This window comes from Oncorhynchus keta, chromosome 2 (genome assembly GCF_023373465.1).
Source record: "Oncorhynchus keta strain PuntledgeMale-10-30-2019 chromosome 2, Oket_V2, whole genome shotgun sequence".
In the NCBI taxonomy this organism is placed as follows: Eukaryota; Metazoa; Chordata; class Actinopteri; order Salmoniformes; family Salmonidae; genus Oncorhynchus; species Oncorhynchus keta.
This window is the reverse complement of record NC_068422.1, coordinates 10,614,554-10,627,833: the sequence shown is the minus strand read 5'-3', so window position 1 is coordinate 10,627,833 and position 13,280 is coordinate 10,614,554. Positions and strand designations below refer to the sequence as shown.

The 13,280-nt window shown below is 43.4% G+C and overlaps 1 protein-coding gene across 3 annotated transcripts in view; it reads right to left on the bottom strand.

Moving 5' to 3' along the window:
• Positions 1–13,280, bottom strand: part of LOC118396758 (protein tweety homolog 2-like) — a 133,251-nt gene that overhangs the window by 67,643 nt on the left and 52,328 nt on the right. For 2 of the 3 annotated variants that reach the window (XM_052471496.1, XM_052471499.1), the window contains one exon: positions 5,248–5,359. The exons of the other annotated variant lie outside the window; for it this stretch is intronic. In XM_052471496.1, the coding sequence (XP_052327456.1) occupies positions 5,248–5,359 (112 nt within the window). The remainder of the gene's footprint in view (positions 1–5,247; positions 5,360–13,280) is intronic. 3 annotated transcript variants of the gene reach the window in all.

The following is a 13,280-nucleotide window of genomic DNA, read 5'->3' as shown; positions in this document are numbered from 1 at the left end:
GCGGAGTTCATATGGGATATCAGTTAGAGATTATACAAGCATTCCAAATTCCCATAATTCCCTCTACGGTATGAAGAGCAGACTGTTTCTGTCTTCTCCTCCTGAAACGAATGTCTTCTAACTGTGTGTCTGATTGTTAATTCAGATTCCCAGTCAGGGTTGGTCCAGAATGGTCCAGAACTAATGAACTAACTCAAACAACCTGGGAAAAGTGATGGTGACTGTGGGGTAAAAAAGCAGCCATTGACTGTAACTATGAAGTCAACTTCCATTAATGGTGACTATTAAGTGTTTCCAAATCTGTCCCTCAAACCATCATGGCCACCTAATCATCCCCAGCTTTCAATTGGCTCATTCATCCCCTTCCTTTCCCCTGTAACTATTCCACAGAACGTTGCCGTAAATAAGAATGTTCGCAGTCAACCTGATAAAATAAGGGTCAAAAATAGAAGAAAAAACTATTCATTTCCATCACCTTCCAGTTTAAGATATCTGCTCCACTTCTGAGGAATGTGGAGAGGCAGAGGAGGAGTGGGCAGAAGCCAAAGCAGCCATTGTTATCAGAAAGAGGACTAACACCGAAGCAGCCCATCAGGACACCCGGCCATTTGTCCTCATCAAAGGTCTTTGTTTGCTGGGTTCACGGATGATTGTGGGGACCTAAAATCGTCAAAAGTCCCCACAAGGATAGTGAACGAAGGAAAATTCTCCCTCATGGTGACATTTACAACATAGGGTTAGTGTTACAATTAGGTTTAAGGTTTGAGTTAGGGAAAGGGGGTAGTGGTTAGGTTCAGGGCAAATAGGATTTGGAACAAAACATGTTCATCCCATGGGGTGGCAGGGTAGCCTAGTGGTTAGAGCGTTGGACTAGTAACTGTAAGGTTGCAAGTTCAAACCCACAAGCTGACAAGGTCGTTCTGCCCCTGAACAGGCACCCACTAGGCCGTCATTGAAAATAAGAATTTGTTCTTAACTGACTTACCTAAAGTCTGATTGTGAAGAGAGGCTGTCGTCTGTCTATAAGACACAGTAAGGCCTTTGTACCATCAGAGGACCACAACTATTTAAAAGCTCAGATCGGAACTATATTGGTTCTACATGCTGTGGGCTCAATCTCCATTAAAAGTGCAGCTTGGACTAGGCTTAATCTGTGCCCGGTAAACCAACTGTGTGTTTTCAAGCCCAGCTGTGTAGGTAACAGCTATGACACAGAGAGTAAGCTACAGAAACCCGAATCCATTTCATTACCACAGATGGGAAGTTCACTCCTGCTCTTCAACAGCGAACATAGAAGTCATCTGGAGTCTCTACGTCTGTCTCTCTGATGATGATGCACTTCCTGCCTCACTGCTGAGGGAAGTGACAAGGAGGCAGGACAGTGGGTGATGTGATGGTGATTTCATAATAAGCCAGAGGCCATTATCATTCCAGCCTCCACGAGAGTGTGGCATACTGGTCAGAGACCCACCAGAGAGCAGACGCTTGGTGGTTCCCATGGCTCAATCTATAATTGGTTGAAGCAGGATTTGATTCCTGCATAGTGTCATGACGTTGCCCTCTTTGAGTACAGCGAGCACCATCCCCCTCTCTCTGTCTCCTACATACACTCAGGCTGCTGCGACCTCAGGTTGTAAATTCCTGGAGGAGATTATCTCCTCATGGCCACAGTATATAGAGAGAGTGAGTTTTCATAGAGAGTACAAAGGAATTTCTTCCACCTGACAGAACTTGAGGTCCGAACAACACTTATGTTCTGGAGAAGGTATAAAAGATTGGTGATGAATCCAGCTACGAACTGGTCCGTTTGGTACAATTTTGTGAAACTCATGAGACAATACATTACAATAACGCTGTTTATATAATATCCTCAGTTATGAGGCTTACATCTAATTGTTGTATAAGATGAATGAGTGAGGATGATTAAACTCCAATTCCCTTTGGAGTTTAACCTCTCTAGGGTAGGGGGCAGCATTCGGAATTTTGGATGAAAAGCATGCCCAAATTAAACGGCCTGCTACTCGGGCCCAGAAGATATGATATATTTGGATAGAAAACACTCTAAAGTTTCCAAAACTGTTAAAATAGTGTCTGTGAGTATAACAGAACTGATTTAGCAGGCAAGAAAACGGAGAAAAATCCATTCAGGAAGTCGGTTTTTTTTGGGGGGGGGGGGTTGTAGTTTTCTGTTCAATGCCATTACAGTATCCATTGACTTAGGACTCCATTTGCAGTTCCTATGCCTTCCACTAGATGTCAACAGTCTTTAGAAATCATTTCAGGCTTGTATTCTTATGAGGGAGTAAGACCAGTCTGAACGAGTGGACCCTAAAGTAACGCAGAGTTTTCAGGCGCATGTGCATTTCTTGTTTACCTTTTATATTGACAACGTTATTGTCCGGTTTAAATATTATAGATCATTTAGGCTAAAAAACAACCTGAGGGTTGAATATAAACATCTATGAACTTTACGGATACAATTTGGATTTTTTTGTTTGAGCCTGTGGATTACTGAAGAAAACGCGCTAACAAAACGGAGGTTTTTGAATATAAAGAGACTTCATCGAACAAAATGAACATTTATTGAGTAAATGAATGTCTTCTGATTGCCACCATATGAAGATCATCAAAGGGATTCAGTTGATCTCTATTTCTGAGTTTTGTAACGCTTCTGCTTGGCTGGTTACTGTTTGTAATAATTTGTCAACTGGGCTATGTTCTGGGCTAAGTATGTTCTGGGCTAGGTATGCTTTCACCGAAAATCATTTTATAAATATGACACTGTGGTTGGTTTAACAAGAAGTTAATCTTTAAACCTATGTAAAATATGTTTTGTTTTCTGAATTTTTACAATGAGCATTTCTGTAATTGAATTTGGCCCTCTGCAACCTCACTGGATGTAATTAACTAGGAAGTCGGGGCACCGATGAAAATCTTCAGATTACAAAATTATAATTTTCCTAATATAACTCTTCAGATATTTTCATATCTGATCAATTAGTCTGATCAATCAATTAATTCCTGAATTATTATTTACCTCACGTTAGTCTCATTCAAAACGTCAAAAATGGTTGGTTATCTGCACAAACCCCGCCTTTACTATGAATCATCCATACACCAATTGTCTTAATAATTTATTTACTAACTAAATAATCACAGAAATGCATAAACAAACAGTAGATCTGTTACTAACAAATGATAGGGAAGATTCCCTAGTGGGCTATGCCAATATGACGGCTTGGTGGACAAAGGGAAGTGGGTGTGGACTGAGCGAGAGTGGGAAAGACAAAAAGGGATCACTACACACGGTTGATAATTATATTAATTTATACCCAGAAAGGGCCATGATGGAGTTCAAAGCCCCCCCGGCCAAACCCTCCCCTAACCTGGACTGGGACAATTGTGTGCCGCCCTATGGGATTCCCGGTCACGGCCGGTTGTGACACAGCCTGGGCTAGAACCCGGGTCTGTAGTGATGCCTCAAGCACTTTGATGCAGTGTCTTAAACGACTGTGCCACTCGGGAGGCCCAGAGTGGGTGTTCTTAATGGATAAAAGCATCTGCACAGGCCTCCCGAGTGGCGCAGCGGTCTAAGGCACTCGTGGCGGGCCAGGCACCTGCAAGCTGACTTCAGTCACCAGTTCATCCGACACATTGGTGTGGATAGCTTCCGGGTTAAGCGAGCAGTGTGTCAAGAAGCAGTGCCGCTTTGCTGGGTCGTGTTTCGGGGGACGCATGGCCCTCCACCTTTGCCAATTGGATAGCATGAAATTGGGAAGACAGAAATATAAGTATTGGCTCAACCAGAATATTTAATCTAATACAGGATTAGGGAAATCTGGCTATATGTTCAACCATTAAGGTCTGCACATCACAAGGAACATATAGTACATCCCAACATGTATGTGCCTTCACTGCCTATAAAATGGCTGGGTTTAAAACAAGGCCAGATCCTTCTTAGCACTGAGAGAAAATAGAACTGAAATCCCACTGCCGAAACTTCCTGTAGAGTCCTGAGCCTTATTATCTGAGTGACTAAAATGTCCCGGAGAGAATGTGAGAGCATGGGAAATAAAGATGGATTCTCTCTGTGTCTTCATCAGTGCTTCTTAGCACTTAAAGAGGAAACCGAGATATAAATAGTCAGGAAGGGCCTCACAGTGTAAAGTAGTGGGCACATGAAGGGAGACGGAAGGAGGATGGTTCTTTGTTCATCGGGTGCCTGGGGGATGGGGAGTAGGATTGGGGGGGTTGAGAAGAGAGGGCAATCTCAGCAGTATAATTGTAGAATCTATAGCTATCTAAAGCTAGAAAGCTATTTGTATTTGTCAGATGCTTTGTAAACAACAGCTGTAGACTAACAGTGAAATGCTTACTTACGGGCCCTACCCAACAATGCAGAGAAAGAAAAACACAAGGAATAAATACACAATGTGCAATGATAACATGGCTATATACACAGGGTAACAGTACTGAGTCAATGTGCAGGGGTATGAGGCAATTGGGGTACAGTATATATGTTTATATATAGGTAGGAATAAAGTCACCAGTCAACAGTCATCAAATCAACAGTCATTGCGTCTGATAGACTTGGTTTCCATGCCTAGCAGCTAAAACGGACACATTGGGAGTCATGTCGGTACAAAGCACGAGAACAATGTCTGGTTGGACCAGCCTCCCTGAGTGTACATTGGAAGCAGCACACACAGAGACAGTTTCTTGGACCATGACCACACACACAGAGACAGTTTCTTGGACCATGACCACACACACAGAGACAGTTTCTTGGATCATGACCTGGCTGTGACTGCAGACATTATCACCATCAGACAGTGGGTTTGGAGGGGGCTGGCTGTGACTGCAGACATTATAACTATCACACAGTGGGGATGGAGGGGGCTGGCTGTGACTGTAGACATTATCACCATCACACAGTGGGGATGGAGGGGGCTGGCTGTGACTGTAGACATTATCACCATCACACAGTGGGGTTGGAGGGGGCTGGCTGTGACTGTAGACATTATCACCATCACACAGTAGGGTGGAGGGAGCTGGCTGTGACTGTAGACACAGACAGTGGGGGGGTGAGAAAGACAAAGTAGTCAGTCTACTGGACCCACCAGGCTGTGAGTGTTATACAGAGAGTCATCAGCTGTATGGTTATGTAGTGTATGGTAATATAGTGGTAACGTAGAGGTAATGGGAAACGTAGAGGTAATATAGTATTGAGACTGCAGTGCTACCCACCAGGCTGTCGACCCCTCCCAGGGTATGATTGGTGTTGTACAGGGAGTACGTCAGCTGGTACACCCCATCGTTGGTCTCGCTGTTGCCATAGAAACCCACTCCCACAGCAGCGCTGCACAGAGCGAGAGACAGGAAGGAAGGCAAAGGTTAGCTTTTGTAGCTTTTGTTTGATAAATTAAAAATTACAAAGTAAAAAAAAACAGTACCGACGACTGATCCAATGAATTGATCCAATGATGGTCGTAATGTCTGGGGCGGCAGGGTAGCCTAGTGGTAAGAGCGTTGGACTAGTAACCGGAAGGTTGCAAGTTCAAATCCCCGAGCTGACAAGGTACAAATCTGTCGTTCTGCCCCTGAACAACCAGTTAAACCCACTATTCCTAGGCCATCATTGAAAATAAGTTTGCTTCGTTTAAAGGAGGGTGCATGAATTACGGATCTTCCTTTAAAGGAGGGTGTCTGAATTACGGATCTTCCTTTAAAGGAGGGTGTATGAATTATGGATCTTCCTTTAAAGGAGGGTGTATGAATTATGGATCTTCCTTTAAAGGAGGGTGTCTGAATTACGGATCTTCCTTTAAAGCAGGGTGGTGGAATTACTGATCTTCCTTTAAAAGGAGGGTGGTTGAATTACAGATCTTCCTTTAAAAGGAGGGTGGTTGAATTACAGATCTTCCTTTAAAAGGAGGGTGGTTGAATTACAGATCTTCCTTTAAAAGGAGGGTGGTTGAATTACAGATCTTCCTTTAAAGGAGGGTGGTTGAATTGTGCTCTTATGCTATCTCAATGGTTTAACTGTTATAACAAAATCAATGGAGGTCCATGCCAAGACATTTTAGCCATTTTTGATTCTCCAGATACAGTACCAGTCAAAAGTTTGGACACCTATTCATGCAAGGGTTTTTCTTGATTTGTACTATTTTCTACATTGTATAATAATATTGAAGACATCAAACTATGAAATAACACATAAGGAATCATGCAGTAACCAAAAAAAAGTGTTAAACAAATCAAAATATATTTTATATTCTTCCAAGTAGCCACCCTTTTCCTTGACAGTTTTGCACACTTTTAGCATTCTCTCAACCAGATTCAACTGGAATTATTTTCCAACAGTCTTGAAGGAGTTCCCACAAATGCTGAACACTTGTTGGCTGCTTTTCCTTCACTCTGCGGTCCAACTCATCCCAAAACATCTCGATTGGGTTGAGGTCGGGTGATGTTGGAGGCCAGGTCATCTGATGCAGAACTCCATCACTCTTCTTCTTTGTCAAATAGCCCTTGCACAGCCTGGAGGTGTCCTGTCCTGCTGAAAAACAAATGATAGTGGGACTAAGCCCAAACCAGATAGGATGGCGTATCGCTGCAGAATGCTGTTGTAGCCATGCTGGTTAAGTGTGCATTGAATTGTAAAGTAAATAACTGACAGTGTCACCAGGAAAGCACCACCACACCTTCTACTCTAGGCTTCAAGGTGGGATCCACACATCTGGAGATCATTCGTTCACCTACTCTGTGTCTCACAAAGACATAGCGGTTGAAACCAAAAATCTCAGAATGGTCTAATGTCCATTGCTTGTGTTTCTTGGCCCAAGCAAGTCTCTTCTTATCATTAGTGTACTTTAGTAGTGGTTTCTTTGTAGCAATTTGACCATGAAGGCTTGTTTCACACAGTCTCCTCTGAACAGTTGATGTTGAGATGTGTCTTGTGAAGCATTTATTTGGGCTGCAATTTCTGAGGCTAGTAACTCTAATGAACTCTAATTTAGCAAATAGGGCTATCTTCTGAATACCACCCCTACCTTGTCACAACACAACTGATTGGCTCAAACACACTAAGAAGGAAAGAAACTCCACAAATTAACTTTTAACAAGGCACACCTGTTAATTGAAATGCATTCCAGGTGACTACCTTATGAAGCTGGTTGAGAGAATGCCAAGAGTGTGCAAAGCTGTCATCAAGGCACAGGGTGGCTACTTTGAATAATCTCAAACATAAAATATATTTTGATTGGTTAAAAGGGCTCAAATGCCGTTAATGGGATCGATTTGACAACAGCCAGTGAAAGTGCAGGGCGCCAAATTCAAACAGGAATGTCATAATTAAAATTCCTCAAACATAAAAGTATTATACACCATTTTAAAGATAAACTTGTTGTTAATCCAACCACAGTGTCCGATTTCAAAAAGGCTTTACAGCGAAAGCACACCATACGATTATGTTAGGTCAGCGCCTAGTCACAAAAAACTTACTCCTCTCTTTGGCTGGAAAATGGCTGGGAAAAAAAGCAGAAAGAGATAAAATGTATCACTAACCTTTGATGATCTTCATCAGATGGCACTCATAGGACTTAATGTTACACAATACATGTATGTTTTGATCGATAAAGTTCATATTTATATCCAAAAATCTCAGGTTACATTGGCGTGTTACATTCAGTAATGTTTTGCCTCCAAAACATCCAGTGATTATGCAGAGAGCCACATCAATTTACAGAAATACTTATCATAAAAGTTGATGAAAGATACAAGTGTTTTACATAGAATTAAAGATACACTTCTCCTTAATGCAACCGCTGTGTCAGATTTCAAAAAAGCTTTACAGCAACAGCACATCATGCTATAATCTGAGTACATCGCTCAGCCACCAAAACAAGCCATACAGATACCCGCCATGTTGTGGAGTCAACAAAAGTCAGAAATAGCATTAGAAATATTCATTACCTTTGATGATCTTCATCACGCACTCCCAGGAATCCCAGTTCCACAATAAATGTTTGTTTTGTTCGATACAGTCCATATTTATGTATTTTTGTTCGAGCGTTTAGTACACTAATCCAAATGCACAAGCCGCGAGCACAAAGTCCAGACAAAAAGTAAAAAAGGTTCCATTGCAGTTTGTAGAAACATGTCAAACGATGTATAGAATCAATCTTTAGGATGTTTTTATCATAAATCTTCAATAATGTTTCAACCGGACAATTCCTTTGTCTTTAGAAAGGAAAGGGAATGGAGCTCGTGCTCACGGTCACACGCGATCAACAACTCATGACTCATCAGCCAGACCCCTGCTTCAAACAGCTCTTATTCGCTCCCCTTTCACAGTAGAAGCCTGAAACAACGTTCTAAAGACTGTTGACATCCAGTGGAAGCATTAGGAAGTGCAACATGACCAAATTTACACTGTATATTGAATAGGCATTCACTTGAAAAACTACAAACCTCAGATTTCCCACTTCCTGGTTGGATTTTTCTCAGGTTTTCGCCTGCCATATGAGTTCTGTTATACACACAGACATCATTCAAACAGTTTTAGAAACTTCAGAGGGTGTTTTCTATCCAAATCTACAATCAATAATATGCATATCTATGGTTCTGGGCCTGAGTAGCAGGCATTTTACTCCGGGGACGCTTTTCAGCCGAACGTGAAAATACTGCCCCCTAGCCCAAAGAGGTTTAAACACTTTCTTACTACATGATTACATATGTGTTATTTCATTGTTTTGAAGTCTTAACTATTATTTTCTACAACGTAGAACAACCCTTGAATGAGTAGGTGTCCAAACTTTCGACTGGTACTGTACATACTTTATATCTGGATTTAGTCGTTTAAGTTTACACTGAAAACGCATTACCATAATAATAATAGTTATAATAATGTAGTCCACTCTCATACAGAAAAACAGAACTACGCACTATCATAATACGTTTTTCTGTATTAGTCCAGGCAACCTTAGATTACTAACGTGCAGTGGGCTGAAATTAATTTCACTGTCTGTAAATGTCCTCTTTCTCATCTTCTTGTAGTTTGTGTTATGGACATGAGAGTACTGTTCATGCCACAAGCAGTGGTTCCCCTCTTAGTAACCCTCCTAATATGTTATCTTCTCACTGCCCTGCATAACGCTCTCCACCACACTAACACAACTCAACTGCTGTGGAGATAAACCTCTCTAAGCCTCTCTTGATTATTGGATCCTCTTCCTCCTGTTATGTCTGGTCCATTAAAGTGCTACCAGAAGAGGATCACAGGTCCAGTGGTAGAAGGGATGTAGGGACTTCTAGACTCGGAGGGAAACTTCAACCTTCCTCACAATGCGTGTCCCTGTATGCGTCCAAAATGGAACACTATTTGCTATGGGCCCTGGTCAAAAGTAGTATACTGCATAGGGAATACTGTAGGTTGCCATTTTGGAAGCTTTATGTGAGTCCTCAGTGGAGAAGCTTCCTCTTCACAGTCTGTCTCCCACTTCCTTGGGAAATTACATTACGATTCTGTCCCTCGCAGTGTTATCCTGTGCTGTTTAATAAGGTAACAGTAATGTGGGTAGGGCAACTAGGACTCCCACACAGCGCAGAGTGAGAGACATGTAGTATATCAACAAATTGGTGAGGGCACTAGAACAGTCTGCAGCACCCAGCCTCACCCTACTAGAATCTGAATTAAAATGTATACTGATGACCTGGTGCTTCTGTCCCCAACCAAGGAGGGCCAAAAGCAGCACCAACATCTTCAGCACAGATTCTGTCAGACCTGGGCCCTGACAGTAACAAAACTAATGGTGTTCCAAATAAGGTCCACTTGCCAGGACCACAAATACAAAGTCCATCTAGACAACATTGCTCTATAGCACACTACACATACTGTACCTTGGCCTACACATCAGCACCACAGATAACTTCCAAAAAGCTGTGAACGATCTGAGAGACAACACAAGAAGGGCCTTCAATGCCATCAAAATAACATAAAATTCGACATACCAATTAGGATCTGGCTAAAAATACTTGAATCAGTTATAGAACCCATTGCCATTTATGGTTGTGAGGTCTGGGGTCCACTCACCAACCAATACCTCACAAAATGGGAAAAACACCAAATTGAGACTCAGCAGAATTATTTATTTTATGTTTATTTATTTTCCCTTTTGTACTTTAACTAGTTGCAAATAATATGACATTTCAAATGTATTTAGAGACAGGGGGTGGAGAGAGAAAGAAAGAGAGAAAGAAAGGGGATGAGAAAGGGGATGGAGAGAGGGGGGGATGGAGCGAGAGTAAGAGGGGGATGGAGAAAGAGAGCGAGAAAGGGAATGAGAGAGAGAGGGGATAGAGAAAAGGGGGGATGAGAGAGAGAGAGGGGGATGAAGAGCGAGGGAGAAAAGGGTTGAGAAAGATATAGGGGATGAGAGAGTTGACAGAGAGAGAGAGGGGATGGAGAGAGAGGGAGAAAGGGTATGGAGAGAGGGGGGGGTGGAGAGAGCGAAAAGGGGATGGAGAGCGAGAGGGAGTGGGACGGAGAGAGGGGGTGGGTGGAGAGAGAAGGAGAGAGAGAGGAGACAGAATATGCATCTCTCACCATGAATCAAGTATTGATGATGCATTGCATTATGTCTGTGGGGTGTCTTTACTCTTTACACACCAAAACATTAGCCCGGTATCAAGAACACACCGTCGGGATTCTGCCTCCTTTCATGTTCCTGTATTTAAACAAGCTCTATGAAGTTAGAAACACACAAAGTCTACATCCCAAATGGCGCCTTATTGGATTTATAGTGCACTACTTTGTTTACTGTAAAGAGTGCCATTTAGGACGCACTCAGAGAAACCTCAAAACATCCAGGAAAGAAATAAGTACAGTCTAGCAGAATAAAACAGCCTGAGGAAATAGGTCTATCTTTTGAAGCGCTGTATCTGAAATATCTCTGAATCATTGTCATTAACAGGAGGATGGTAGGGGCCTGGAGAGAGAGAAGAGGGATGGAGGGAGAGAGAGTGAGTAAACTCAGCAAAAAAACGTCCCTTTTTCAGGACCCTGTCTTTCAAAGATAATTCATAAAAATCCAAATAACTTCACAGATCTTCATTGTAAAGGGTTTAAACACTGTTTCCCATGCTTGTTCAATGAACCATAAACAATTAATGAACATGCACCTGCGGAACGGTCATTAAGATACTAACAGCTTACAGACGTTAGGCAATTAAGGTCACAGTTATGAAAACTTAGGACACTAAAGAGGCCTTTCTACTGACTCTGAATTACACCAAAAGAAAGAGGCACAGCATCCCTGCTCATCTGCGTGAACGTGCCTTAGGCATGCTGCAAGGAGACATGAGGACTGCAGATGTGGCCAATAAATTGCAATGTCCGTACTGTGAGACACCTAAGACAGCGCTACAGGGAGACAGGACGGACAGCTGATCATCCTCGCTGTGAGAGACCACGTGTAACAACACCTGCACAGTTTCGGTACATCTGAACATCACACCTGCGGGACAGGTACAAGATGGCAACAACAACTGCCCGAGTTACACCAGGAACGCACAATCCCTCCATCAGTGGTCAGACTGCCTGCAATAGGCCGAGCGAGGCTGGACTGAGGGCTTGTAGGCCTGTTGTAAGGCAGGTCCTCACCAGACATCACCGGCAACAACATCACCTATGGGCACAAACCCACCGTCGCTGGACCAGACAGGACTGGCAAATAGTGCTCTTCTCTGACGAGTTGCGGTTTTGTCTCACCAGGGGTGATGGTCAGATTTGCGTTTATCATCTAAGGAATGAGCGTTACACCGAGGTCTGTACTCTGGAACGTGATCGATTTGGAGGTGTAGGGTCCGTCATGGTCTGGGGCGGTGTGTCACAGCATCATCGGACTGAGCTTGTTGTCAGTGCAAGCAATCTCAACGCTGTGCGCTTACAGGGAAGACATCCTCCTCCCTCATGTGGTACCCTTCCTGCAGGCTCATCCTGACATGACCCTCCAGCATGACAATGCCACCAGCCATACTGCTCGTTCTGTGCATGATTTCCTGCAAGACAGGAATGTCAGTGTTACGCCATGGCCAGCGAAGAGCCCGGATCTCAATCCCATTGAGCACGTCTGGGTCCTGTTGGATCGGAGGGTGAGAGCTTGGGCCATTCCCCCCAGAAATGCCTGGGAACTTGCAGGTGCCTTGGTGGAAGAGTGGGGTAACATCTCACAGCAAGAACTGGCAAGTCTGGTGCAGTCCATGAGGAGGAGATGCACTGCTGGTGGCCACACCAGATATTGACTGTTACTTTTGATTTTGAGCCCCCCCCCCCTTTGTTCAGTTACACATTATTCAATTTCTGTTAGTCATATGTCTGTGGAACTTGTTCAATTTGTCTCAGTTGTTGAATCTTGTTATGTTCATACAAATATTTACGCATGTTAAGTTTGTTGAAAATTCTCTCTAAACTCTTGAAAAAAGAGTTTAGAACTCCTCTTAATTCAGATAAATATCTGGTGGCCATCAGACAGAGACTAGATTGTCTCATGGGCCATACGAACTGATCTAGGACCAGGTCCCTTCCGTCCGTCAAATCTTATTCATTGTGATCTAAAGGGCAAAACTGATTCTAAATCCGCACTCCTACTCCGAGACTCTTGACACATGGCCTAATTTGACTGAGTATGTGCATAGAAAACGTCTGTGGTCCTGTCATGTCCATGACGCACAAACTGGAAAAGAGGATGAGAGAGAGGACATTCAGAGAGAGATTCAGCCTCTGGCTAAAGAACATCTCCAACTTCTACACATGCATTTCTCTTTGTGTGTGTGTGGTGTATATAAGTACTCTTTAACTTTGATTAGATCACAGTGACGCATGTTCTCTATGGCAGGGTCAAGAGGGATAGAGATTTAACATTTACCATTGTAGCACACATGATATGCCAGCCAGACAGAAAATGACTCATTGGTATTATGTATGCACACACTTCCCCTGGGGTCCTGTTATGGATCACTTCCCCTGGGGTCCTGAGTCGATTCTCTTCCCCTGGGGTCCTGAGTCAATTCACTTCCCTTGGGGTTGGATAACTTCCCCTGGGGCTCTTAAGACGGATCGCTTCCCCTGGGGTCCTGAGACGGATCGCTTCCCCTGGGGGTCCTGAGATGGATCGCTTCCCCTGGGGTCCTGAGACGGATCGCTTCCCCTGGGGTCCTGAGACGGATCGCTTCCCCTGGGGTCCTGAGACGGATCGCTTTCCCTGGGGTCCTGAGATGGATCG